The sequence below is a fragment of the Ipomoea triloba genome, chromosome 6 (assembly GCF_003576645.1).
Source record: "Ipomoea triloba cultivar NCNSP0323 chromosome 6, ASM357664v1".
NCBI classification, from domain to species: domain Eukaryota; kingdom Viridiplantae; phylum Streptophyta; class Magnoliopsida; order Solanales; family Convolvulaceae; genus Ipomoea; species Ipomoea triloba.
The window spans coordinates 5,460,358-5,474,159 of NC_044921.1; the positions used below are offsets into that span (position 1 = coordinate 5,460,358).

Consider the following 13,802-nt stretch of genomic DNA (forward strand, 5'->3'; position numbering starts at 1 on the left):
CTTTAGTTCTTGTGCTTGTTATTTTCCCAAAAATATTATTTTCGTAGTAATATTTCGTAACATAAGCCTCCACTCTTTCTTACTTACTATTGCCAGGTTGAATTCTCGAAGTCTCCTAAAACCTGATAGGTGCCAAAGATACCTAGATTAGGGGTCTAATAAAGGGGTGGAGTTGTGTTATTTGGTATCCTTTTGTGGTTAATCTATGGTGTTTTGTGCTCTAATGTGCTACTATTTACAAAGCTCTAGCCTTGGTACACTTTAGATGGTTTTGTAGGTTTTTAGGACTCAAGGAGAAAACATATGAACTTGGCAAGGAAATAACCAAAGAGGAAGCACAATGGAAGGGTCCACGTCCAAGTCCACGTCGTAGATTGTGGCGTGGTTTATTTCCAGAAACTTCCACGCCACAACTCCACGACGTAGAAAGAAGAAGGAGAGCTTTAAGTAAGAAGTCCACAGGGAAACTCCGAATACAGGCCTAGATCGTTAAGAAGCCATGAAAGAAAGCAAGGGCCTTAAACAAAAAGTAGCACACACAGATGACCACCCTTTAGAGATAACTATGTCTCTCTCCTCTTGTTAATAGAGGGTTGGGGACAGTTTTGGGGTACAGGCACATTATTAATTCAATAATGGAAATCCTATAGATAGAGGAGACTACTAAACCTCTATTTATTGCCATTCTCCTAATGAGGTAGTTGGAACAGGGTGTCCGATTACTTACAAGAGAAGTTGAGCTTTAACGTCCATGCTCGTGGACTTGCTCGTGGAAATGAAGTTGAGCGCGAAATGTAATTAAGTGCATAGGAGGAAACTATTTGAGTTAGATTAGATATTTTCAAGAGATTTTTTTATTCATTCCTAGACTTAGACATTTAGTTGGAAGAACACATTCCTAGATTGTAGAGAGAATATTTTTGTAGAAGATCATCTTTGAAGATTTCTGTAGAAGATCCTCTCAGGTAAGTCATAATCTATACTTTGATTTGCTTTTCAATTTGAATTCAATTGCTATCTTCAATTTGTGCAATTAGGTTAATTGTGATTTCAATTCCAAAGCATGAGTAGGTAAATTCTTTTGTAAGAATTGAATTGTAAAGTGAGACATGATGCTAGTGTAGTTCTTCAATTCTAATTTGGAGTTTGAATTGCATGATTGGATGAATTATTCTTGTCAATTGCTGGTGAATTGTATGATTTCTATGAGGGTGGCCATCTCATTGAATGATCTAAGGCATCAAACCTAGGCAAGATATTGCTAGGGTTGTTGTAGCTCCAATTGACATTGATTTCCTATTTCTAGACCTAAAAAGTGTGAGTAGGAGAAGAGAAGCGGTGTAGGCTAGGTGTTTGTCAAAATGCCCCTAACCTCTTTGGTTGCCTGAAAGTACTCCAAATCTAGGGAGAGCCTAGTAAACCTCTTGGTGAAAGGTGTTGGCAAAACCTCTCGGAATAAACAATCTTGCAATCCAATTCTCTTAGACCTTAGACACACTATGATGCATCATGTTCACTAGCAATTCGTTTCCTAGTTTTCTTTAATTGATTTCAAACCTTATTCCTTACATTCTTGTTGCTACAATATCCATTCTTTAATTCTTTGATTGGTCCGTGACTATGGCGAATGAGGAACATGCTATATATTCCATAAACTAAGAACTAGCCAATACTTCCAATTTGTCCTCCCTTGAGACCGACACAACCCGGGGTAACCCCAATCATCTTTGATTTAACCGCAACCAAAACCCATAAAATCAAAACCCAACCCCCTTCCCCCAATTCTTTGGTAAACACAACTTCTCCCATGATTTCCAATGGGTACCCTTGTTTGTTCTGCCCCCCCCCCCCCATCCCACCACAAAGAGTTCATAACAATTTCAATTTCCTTTAGAAGATCTTTAGGTAGGAGGAACACTCCCATCGCATAAGAAGGTAAGGTTTGAACCATGGTTTTCAAAAGAGTCACTCTCCCTACTCTAGATAATAACCTATGATTCCACCCTCGAATGCGACATATAATTTTCCTCTTAATGAAACCAAGCATTTCCTTTATGTTCCTGCCAGCTATTATAGGGAACCCAAGATAGTTCTCTAGACCACTGCCCTCCCTCCTCACACCCAAGATTTCCCTAACTCTCTCCCTCACCCCATATGAAACATTCCTACTAAAGCATAAAGAAGATTTATCAAAGTTCACAATCTGCCCAAAGGTATTTGCATATTGAGCAACGAGATTTTTCAAAGTTGAAAGCCTTAGTGGGATTAGCTTTGAAAAAACTGTCACCACCTGCAAACAACAAGTGGGTGGCAGAGGAGCGTGTATGGCTACTGAAATGCCATGGAGCTTACCAGATTGTTCAAAATCTCTTATCAAAGTACTAAGTCCATTTGTAATGATTATAAATAATTAGGGGATAGAGGGACACCTTGGCGAAGATTTACGAAATAATTGGTCCCAATTCCTTGCCATCACATAGTAGTCCACAATAGTTACACAATGGAAAACCAGATTGATCCACCGTTCATCAAAGTTCATCTTCAACATAATAACACGTAACAGAGGCCATTTGATTTTATCATACGCCTTACTCATCGAGTTTGAGCGTAGTAAAACCATCCCTACCATGTGTCTTCCTTTTCAAGAAATGTTGCATTTCAAATGCTACCATAATGTTATCTGTAATCAGTCTTCCTAGACAAAAACGCTCTGGTTTTCTGAGATAGTACAGTCCAATAGGGATTTCATTTTATATGCCATGGCTTTAACCAAGATTTTGTATGCTATTGTGCACATGGCAATAAGCCTGAGGTCTCCCATGGTTTCTGGGATGGTCTTCTTATGTATTAGAACAATTTGTGTGGTATTAAGACTTTTTGGAAGATGAGGCTTTCCCCGATGATGTCTTAATAACTTTGGAAGAAGCGTGGAGTAAGACCAGCAATCCCAGAGCTTTTGTCAATGTGCATATCAAAGAGAGTCATTTTAACCTCTTCACTGGAAAATTGATGCAACAAGCTTTTGTTTTGCATGTCATTGATTTGGTACTAATACTTCCGGGGGCAAGCACCTAGTCACCAACAATACTCTTGAATAAAGTATTAAAATAATTTTATCATCAAAGCACTAAGGTTAAGTCGATTTATCCAATCGCCATTAGACTTCTAGAGCTTCTGAATAGTATTATTTATTTGTCTCTGTTTCACCGTGTTGTGGTAAAATATCATATTTGTGTCGCCTACCTTAACCAGAATGTTTTAGCTCTTTGTGACCAGAATATGTTTTGTTGTTCAAGTAATGTTAGAAAACTTCTTTGCGCAATTGAGAATTCATAAAAGCCTTGATCATCAACTCTAGATCTCAAAACTTCCATCTGTCTCCTACTGGCTTCAGTCTGGGCCGGGGTTGCAAATTCTCGTTGAAGTCCTTTCCCCAATGCCAAATTGCCTGCCTGCATACATCAATTCGCATGCAAATAGAATGTCCAACAATCATGTCCCAACTTTGTTTAACAATTTTCTTACAGTAGGTTTATCTCAACCAGCAATTTTCAAATTTAAAACTTCGAATTCTATGTACCTTAGCAGTAGGTGTCGACCACACAGCAAGAGGAAGGTGATCACTAAGGGGTGCCTCAAACAACTACGCCGTAGCTTCGCCAAATTTTTCCAGCCAAAAATCATTTATAAAAACACTATCGAGCTTTTCCCGGATCCAATTAGGTGTTCCTCTTCTCTTTTCCTGGATCAAATCATTGAAGTCACCCGAGAGAATTTATACAAGAGAGCTTTTTGAGAAGATTCCACAAGTATCGTCTATTAGTCCTTTCTGGACTCCCATAGAAGTCAGCAAAACGCCAAATAAGAAAGAGAATATTTGTGTTTATTTTTTATTTCTATAAAAGCCAATAATAGTTAAGTCTATTCCATGTTTCCATAAAAGGGCTAGACCCCCACTAAAACCAATATAATCCACATTAAACAAACACTCAAAGCCTAATTTATTTCTAATAACCTCCATTTTAGTAGAAGTCAAACAGGTTTCCATCAAGAACAAAATATTCGGCTTCTTCGTATGGACTAAATCCACAATCACTTGAACAGTCGCAAGGTTGTCGAGCCCGCAGCTGTTCTAAGACACGAAACTCATTGGGATATGCGGGTCTGCACAGCAGAGCCTGCCTCCAACACATTTTTGACCCGTTTGAAGAATCATCCTCGCTTTCCATAGCAATAACTTGGTCTTCAAAATAGTCGGTAACATTTTTCCTTTTCCTCCTTTGGTCTTGTTTAGTGTATGTAAGCATTGTCTTATACTTGGCTAGGTGATCAATTTTAGCCCAACAGATCTAATAGCCCATCGTCATATAGGGATTTTAGAACAAGACTCCTATCCTATCCGTTGGGTAAAGACATCTCCATCTCCATAGCAAGTGTTTCTTGTCCAGAAGTGTGCAAAATGATAGGAATTAAATTCTCATTTAATGCCTCTGCTCCTTGCGTCTCTTTTCTTTTGTCAAAGACTTCCCACTGCATAGCTACACTTTGCCTCTGAATACCTCCAGTGTATTGTCCCCATCAGACCTATTCCATGTTTTCTTAAACTGCTCCATTTTCCTTGCATGTGTGCCAGCATTGCTAAACTTCTTTTGTGCAGCAACCTCTTTGAGGGTTCCGATAACACCCATCTTTGCCCCAAGTTTGGTTAAGCTCTCCAGCCAGTACCTCTCATCTCCGGTCCTAACAATATAAGCCCTGTTTGGTAAATAATCAGTCTATCAGTCAATTTTGACTTATTTGACTATTATTAGGTGTTTGGTTAATAAGCTTTTTGTAACTCCAAAATGCTAAAATTCAAAAGGCTACTCAAAGCAGCCTTTTCAATTAGCTTTTTGAGAAAAGAAATTATACCAAACAGCTATCAGCTAACAGCTAATTTGTCAAACAACTTTCTACAATTAGCTAATGTTAGCAACAAATTATACCTTCTAACCCAAACAGCCAACCCAATCAGCTAACAACCATTTACCAAACAGGGCCATAATCTTTCCATCTTTGGCGAGGAATGTTTCTAATTCATTTGTTCTTAGGTTCTCAAAAATCATCTCAATTGCCCTAAATTTTTAGTTAATGTGAAATATCTGAAAATGTTAAATTACCTAAAAAAAAAATCCACTAAACCATCGCACCTTAGTACTTCCTAAAGAAAGAAAACCATCCACCAACTGATTGCTTGTAGTATGCTGCAAATAAACACTGCGTTCATTCAAAACCCAAAACAGAATCAGAATAAACACAGCATTTTAATGTTATGCAACACACAAGGGGAGAGAGATCATAGTGTTTCGAAAGGTTGTTCACCTGGACAAGTTTACCCTACACTTATTCCACAATTCTTAGACTACTACACACATCTTAAGAGATTTCAGTATCGAATTTCAAAGCCAGGCCCATACTGAAGAGCTCTTGACACAACAGCTTCGCCCCGTATGGCACATTCACCTTCACAATATCTTCTACTGATTCACAGAAACGACAGTAGGGACCCCTAACCTTACGGCCACCAAGCACGGGCCGTTGGATCACATTGGCCATGTTCTTGCACTTTCTACATATGTGCATCTGGGAGGAATCACTGAGTGTGAAGAGTCGCTCGTGCAGGTTTGCAGCAGCACCGTGTGCTATGAGACAGTCACGCTCCATCTCACCGAATTTGATACCGCCAAAGCGTTTCCTGTCAGCCACAGGTTGGCGGGTAAGGGGATGGACTGGGCCAGTGTTGCGGAACTTCACTTTGTCCTCAGCCATATGCGTAAGCCTCTGGTAGAATGTCGGGCCCATGAAAACCAGGGAGTTAACCATTTCACCAGTTCGGCCATTGTAAACTCTCTCGTTTCCCCATCTAGTGAATCCAAGACTGCAAATCATATGCACGTGTTAAGTCCCAATGGTAGAGCAATCGGAATCAACAACTGAACACAATATATATTGCCATACTGGGAATCTAAATCTAGTACAAGGAGGTATGGGTTTTTACAGAAAAAATGAGGAAAAGAAGCGCCTCTTAGAGCCATTACCTGTGAAGATTCTTTGTTATTTCATCAACTGATAGAGTGGAAAATGGTGTTGCATATTTTACTTCTCCTCGCTGGCCAATGCGCTTTCCTAAGGCAACCACCTTTGCCAAGGCAGCTTCAAGCAGTTGGCCTGGTGTTTGACGTGAAGGAAATGCATGTGGATTTATAACTATGTCTGGAACTATCCCTTGTATTGTAAACGGAAAGTTCTCCTGAGATTCCAGAAAACCTAGCACACCCTTTTGCCCATGCATACTAGAAAATTTGTCTCCAAGACAAGGAGAACGAACCTGCAAAGAAATCGTGAAAATAAAATAACATTATGAGGAAAACTAATTTTTCAGACATCAGTGACAGTAAATGTGGAATAAGGGAGCTTTGGAATTTTGGATTATATAATAATCAAAAATTAATAGTACAATTCAACTTCATAACACATTAACACATGTAATAATAAATTTGCAATTTTCAACTATGCTGTTTGCAAGCTTAAAACTACCTTTATTAATGTTATGCAGGTCGATAGAACTACTGGTTTGTTTATCCACAAACTACTCAAAGTCCTGTATGTAGTAAGCTAATATAGCACTGTGTTCTTCCAAGGAACTTTACCTATCCAACAATAATTTAACCTCAATAATTCAACACTTCACACGCTTCATCTGCTAGTATCAAAGTGTTTGCAGCAAGGGGGTAACCCCAGCCAAGATGGCAAGAGATCCACACTTGTAACCACAAGGTCACAAGTTCGAATCCTTGCCCCCTTGGTTTGAGCTGGTCAACTATGGGTAACCTAGGATGGTTTACTTCCTTGTGGTCCTTTGCCGGCTAGGGCCACAAGGCGGGGTTTACCTACACCCGAAAGGGTTGTGGGGTTTCTCTCGTCATCCAAAAAAAAAAAAGTGTTTGCAACAAGAAGTCTGTAACTACTTAAAACTTTGAGCAGTGACATGGACCAAAAGTACTATAATGTTCATGATCTCCACCATAGAAAAGTTCTTTAATTCTATTTTATGGAAATTCTTGTATGGCTTTCAAAAGTTAAGCCTATAAATGACTTACATATTCCAATATATGTTCATAAACAGACACATACATGCAATCAGGTTTTTGGGGATTTACCTGTCTCAGAGACACAACAGCAAAGCTTTTTCCCTCATCATTACCAGAGAGTACAACCTTCTGAACCATGCCTCTTTCTGTATGCTTCAGTTTAATACTGTGATCAGCCCCTGATTCCGCATACTTTCCAATGACAATATCACCAGTTTGAAGGTTTGCACCAATGAATGGAAAGCCATCATCATCAAGGCTGTCAACGCGTCCTATCTTACTTTGTGTTTTTCCAAAAATTACAGCATCCTCCAGTTTCAGCTTCTTTCCCAGGGATTCCTTATTATCAACCTCAGCCTTGTAACTTCTAATATGCTCTGACCGAAACATACCACGCTCCAAAGAAGCACGGTTCATTACTAAAGAATCCTCTTGGTTGTACCCTAGGTGAACGTTAACTGCCACAATTGCACACTGGCCATTGTAGTATTCAGGGTGTGGCAGCATCGATTTATGATAATGAGGATCTTTGAGCTTTCCAAGGCAATCTGACAGCATGGTACGAAAAAGAGGCCTCTGAGGATAATACAGTTGATGAGTATTAGTATCTATTCTAATATTCGGGTTCAAAGTAGAGAATCCAATGGCTTGTTGACTATGCTTCTCAGACTGGTAGAGGACCCTCCTCGCATGATCATGGTTGGCAAAAGGGATAATCCCACAGCTCAAACCCATCAGGAATGACAAGTCAAGTTCACAGTGTGTATACTTTGCAGGTGGATCCTCCTTGCAGGCTTCAAGGAGGTAATTGACTCCCCAAGCAGTTCGACAATCTTCTTCTTCTTCAGAACCAATAAATTCAACTATTCCATTATCCAGAAAAGATTGAAAGGAGTCTCCATCTTTCAGAAATTGAATTTTCTTTAAATTTTCAACAACAAGAAGGGGGCGCAGGATTCGTCCAGCATCAGAAAAAATTCGGACTTCGTGGTGTTGTTCATCTCTTTTGATTTCCACCTAGAACACAAAACCAGATAACTCTAATTCAGAGTAGGAATGAAAATTAGCATATCTGTTAATAACTATATGTGGATGAATAAATACTGAAATTTAGAGCAAAAGGCATTCAGAAAAAAAAAAAAAAGAGAAATAACTTGAACCACTCAAGCTATACGAATCAAATAGCTAAAACCATCCATGTCCGAGTAAGAGAGAATTAATGCTGCACATTCAGTTCATTGAAAAAACAAACAAACAAACAAGCCAATTTGTGTTGCCACAACTAGCAAGTTACAGATAAGGAATGCCACTAGGTGTTTTCCTATAAGAACTGCAAGGATCAACTCCCTACTCACCATTTATTGTTTTCATAAAGATTGTGGGGACTGGGGAGAAAAAAACTTTTTGGATGCTTAAGTAGAGTCAGAATTTTTTTTAGAAAAGGTAAAAGTTTACATAGAAAACCTGCACAACTCAAGAATGGTCAGGAGGACTCAAAAGAACAGAAACAAGAAATTTGTGGACTGGAGAAAAAAAAAAGGCAGTTTCACTGAAGAAGACTGATTAGCCACATATTCAATCAAATTCGTTTGATTTTCCGTCATACCATTTGCCAACCAACCCCAGTAATAATAAACAACAACAAAACAACAAGATTTGCAGTCTTAATACCAAGTTTTAGGAATTCAGATTACAGAATTAGTCATTATTTGCAGCATCTTAATGCGCTGAAATTTTAGCATTAATGAACCTCTAAATATCTAGTAAAGATTATTTCAAATGATAATCAGATAACCTGGTATGGCACTTCACCCCTACGCCGCATACGCCTTAGTTTCAAAACAAATAATCCAGAATCTCCGCATACTCCAACCCAATCTCCATCAAGAAATATTTTGTGCTTTTGATGGAGTATCGTTGAAGAATCATCTACCAGTTTCTCCATTCCACAATCAAAGAGTTTATCGAGAAACGAGTCCAGAATATTTGTGCTGACCAGGCCTAAACTGGCCAAATTTTTCACCAGCCCACAGTTTTCTCCATCTGGGGTAGAGAGAAAGCAAACTTTTCCCCAGTGTGAAGGATGTCTGCACAGTAATTATATCAGTTATCTTGTCAAATTCAGATTCAAGATCAGAAAACATAACGAACGAAAGCAATATGCCAAAAACAAATTCATATAGTTAATTAGGTCTAATAGCAAAGACATTTATGGTAAAATGGGGAAAATGAACAAGTAGAACAAATGTGTAAGCTCTGGTTCAAAGTAGCTACATGATTTCACATTTATTTATCATGGGATCCTATCCACTTCCTACAACACAAATGAAATTCCTAAGGAAAATGGATATAAATTAACATATGATAATATCACTCATTAATGGAAAACAAAATAATAAAACAAAAATCAATGTCATGAAAAGACTCCTCTAAAGTCAATATTGAAATTTACTAAAAGGAATGGAATAGATAAACAGTACTTACGGATATCTAGCATCACCAACTTTCCCAGTGTATGAAACTTGTTGGCGAGTTTTCCTCATATCAGCTGTCATTTGCAATGGGTTTGTTCGTCTAAGATTTGCTACTACACCAGATACCCTTTCCATCCTCTTATATGGATGTGACCAATGCCCAGTAGAAAATGCCCTACAGAGACCATTAGTGACTATTGATGCATCCACATAATGTTCAATTGGCTGTAGCTGTCGATCTCCATAGAGATCTCTTTGCATTGCCTTGATCATAACCCTTTCAGCGTGTTTAAGATGCACTCTAAGCTCTCGTTCTAGCAGCTCACTAGCAAGCTCCAACCTCTTGTTCCTAAAATCATCTCTATTGTCCGCTTTCCGCTTGCCTGAATAAGCTTGCAAGAGACACTTTACCATATATCCAAGAAAGCGAGCCTTCTGCTTGAAGCTGTTAAGACTAGGAAACAGGAAGTTGTTGATGCAATCTTCAATAGATTCTTGAGGAGGAAATCTACAGTTCTTCATAAGTTCAGCAACAAAATTAAGTGCTACTGGCTGTTTCCTAAATGACTCGCACTTGCTATCAGCATCATGGATGGAAGCAACAAGTATATTCACAATTTCTGTGTCTTTCGTGTCCACGTCAATCAAGTTCACTACCTCTCTATCAGAGGATACACCAAGTGCAAAGAAGAATATCCAAATTGGCATTTCTGTCACAGAAAAATACACAGTCAGGACTTTTTCTCCTCCCCTCACCACAGGCTCTACTTTGGGGGTCTCTGTCAACTTTATATATACTCTCTTCCTTTTGGAAACTGGGCGATATGAAACCATCCAACTTGGATTGTTAGCTACCCAGAGTCTTTTTAAGCATATTTGTTCCTGTGCAATAAAGGTCTGCAAATAATGAAAGAAAATAACCAATTTCAGATGACTGGAAAACATATTTTAACAATGAACTTTCACAAAAAGGCCAGGAAAAATTATTATTATTAAAAATAAATAAAATAAGATTGATTGACTTAGCTAGATAATTTTACTATTGACATTGGCAATATTGCTTATACAGTATAAAACAATAAATATCTAAATACAGATGTCTGTTCACAATATTCATTAGAGAGCCTCAATATTAATGGGCATCTAGCTAAATGATATAAATGACAAAAATAATAAAGGAAAATGAATATCTAGCACCTTCTCAGCCCCTTTTACAATGAAATATCCTCCATGATCAAATTCACAATCAGGCTTCTTGTTGCCATCACTCATCCAGCAGAGGTCAGAGTTTACCATCACAGGCATTCTCCCAATTATAAGATCCCTGTTATCCTCCATCTCAAATTCATTTGAGACAAACTGGTCTACTCCGGTTTTAAACTTGTCACTCCGGACCCGCTTTTTAGTATACACCTAAAAATGTCCCAGGGCACAGAAATTATTAGATTTCAACAAATAATTAAAACAAGCAGGTGAAAAGGCAAAACATTTTTTATTTACGGTGAAGCAACTTGTAGATGAATATAAAGAAGAAACATGTGGCTAGAAAAGACTCATCACGAGACTCCAAAAAAAATAGGTGACGTAAAAGTTAATGGATTATATTTTTTTTGTCAGATCGGTTTCCTCAGCCATACATAAGGACCCCACACACCAAGATTAATCATATTCATACTAGGTAAAACCTCAAAGGGTGGCAAAGCACTCCCTCATGGGTTTTAAAGTAGCGGCATTCCCAGGACTCGAACCGAAGACATATGGTTAAGCTGGAAGAGATCCACGCCATCTCATCCACACCCCCATGGGCAAGTTATATGATTATATTGATAGTCACTAAAAGTGTTTATCCTGGAATAAAATCATATTCGGAAGTAACAGGTAACTCACAAGTCACAATGAAAACACAATGAATCAATCAATTAATTCAGAAACACAACTCAATGGCTCCTCGGGATAAAAAGGATTTCCTTGATCCTTATACTGGGCTACTGGCACATTAGCGGCAGAACAGAATAACTAGATTATCAAATATCTATCAAGAGCTTCCCATGACTAGATACAGAAACTAATGCATTTCAGATCAAACCTAGAATACTGACTATATCAGAGAGGATAATTCAGCAGAACAGTATATATGAACAACAGGAACACAGTAAGAAGTCATCCAAATATAAAACTGAAATAAATTTTATAAAATGAGCACACAAGTGAAGAACAACAGAATTTTGTATTTTTATCTTTTTCATAAGTGGGAAACTATAGAATATCATCAACTAAGGCCTTAGAGATTTCCATTTTACACTACATCTACAAACCTTAAGATGGGTCTGAACTGTTATCCTGGCAGAATACGTCATAAACTGAAGGCGGGCATGTCGGGGCAACAACTGCAAATATTCTTCACCACCATCTTCAGAAAACTTACCTCCAGTCCAAAACGTTGGTCGACTAACGGTCACCTTCCCAAATTTTATTGAGGCATATCTCCAATCGTTATCACCCTTCTTTGATGGATCATATCCAGGCTCGACTACAATTTCGCCAATTGAATCAAAAACTCTCTGGATCCCATGTTTGATGAAGTCATTGTATGAATTGATCTGGTGACTAATCAGCCCATACTTGTCAAAAAATGTGGTGGATACTTTTTTGCAGAAATCAGCTAATTTCTTTTTGTTCAAATTCATTTCTTGTAAAGCAGCTGCGTCAAATGGCTCATCATCTTCTTCTTCATCAAATTCAAGATCTTCAAAATCTATATCCATCTTTTCAGATCCATTTGATATCTTCTCTTTCCCAGCACTAGTCTCTGCTCCTTCTCTCATTTTACTAGTAGTCATAGATATCAGAATTTGCAAGATAAAATTAGCAACCGAGTGATTTCAAGTCAGCTATATCTTTTATATTACAGAAGCCATAGATGAATGATAAATAATGAAATTGGTTACAAAAAAGAAACACATAAAGAATCTAAATATATTACATCAAAACAAAATCTCCTTCCAGGCACAATTTATTGAGTATAAAAGCAAAACTAAGCACTAAATTTTATTTTTTTTTAAATGATCTAGAAATCTATACACAATTCAGCATTTAAGGCTGCATTAGTGCCTCCTCATGTCATACCTATAAAGCGCTTGAAATTAAATATAAGTAAAATACTTAAAAGTCTCTTCACCTATTCCTGGTTTAGAAGATGCACGCACAACCTTTTACATGTAAGAGGTTAAACCCCTCAATCGCTAAAGCTTAAAGATGCATGGTTCAACTATTTTTTAATAGAAGAATGCCTATGGGGAATTTTTTAGCATACTGTTACTCAACACCTACCCATGCTCAAACCAATTGTCCTCCATTTAGTATCAAAGGTTTCCTACAATCATGTTTCTCAATGGTACCAACATAATAGCAGCCTAAATATCTTGAGTTGTTGTCTACCTGGGAACATAATACAGCTTAAACTTATTCTCAAAAAAAAAAAAAAAAAAAAAAAATACAGCCTAAACTTGAAGCCACCACTGACCATTACAGCAGCACCAAATTATCACCACACCCCAAAACAGTGAAACATAGAAACCTCAAGGATAGAAGACAAAAATCCACTAACAAGTCCACAACAATAGTTGCCTATAAAAATGTGAGCTTAAGCTATCTTCAAGGACAACAGCCAGAGAGAAATGACACTTATGGTAAAAAATCATACAAAAATGGTAAAAGCTTTACCATTTACTTATTCATTCAATCACTCTACAGTAAAACAACCCTAAGTTTAAAAAAAAAAAACAAAATGCAGTTCCCAATATTTATATACATAAAATGCTTTCAAAAAAATATGGAATCTTGGCAAATGCTACTTCGAATTTTGTAAATCTCCTCCTCACCCCCCACCCAAAAGAAACTCACCCCACCATAAACCCTATGCCCCAGAACAAAATCACTCACATGCAAGAAGCAACTTATGGGTAATCTTTGAAATATAGGAAAAACAAAATCTCAATGGGAAGTTGAGGAAACAACCCAAAAAAGAAACCCATGCAAACATGTACACATATATAAGAACATAAATGCCGATAGAGAGAGAGACATACACTGAATTCTAGCTTTCTGCAAGCCCCTCCGATTGAAATTTTTAGGGTTTGAACTCTCGATTATCCCTTCCGCGATCAGCAAATGTAGAGAGAGGGGGGGGGGGGGGGGG

General features: G+C 37.9%; 1 protein-coding gene across 2 annotated transcripts; it reads right to left on the minus strand.

The window, feature by feature from the left end:
• Positions 1-5,239: 5,239 nt before the first annotated feature.
• LOC116022049 (DNA-directed RNA polymerases IV and V subunit 2-like) lies at positions 5,240-13,802 on the minus strand. Of its 2 annotated transcripts, XM_031262597.1 has the most exons (8): positions 13,693-13,802; positions 11,920-12,433; positions 10,802-11,017; positions 9,615-10,501; positions 8,926-9,217; positions 7,200-8,147; positions 6,078-6,367; positions 5,240-5,917 (listed from the first exon to the last, which is right to left on the minus strand). In XM_031262597.1, the coding sequence occupies exons 2-8, from the start codon at positions 12,427-12,429 to the stop codon at positions 5,416-5,418; spliced, it is 3,645 nt and encodes a 1,214-aa protein (XP_031118457.1). In that variant the 5' UTR covers positions 12,430-12,433; positions 13,693-13,802; the 3' UTR covers positions 5,240-5,415. The 2 variants fall into 2 exon arrangements, with proteins under 2 accessions (XP_031118457.1, XP_031118456.1); XM_031262596.1 differs by lacking the exon at positions 13,693-13,802 and having other exon boundaries at positions 11,920-12,444.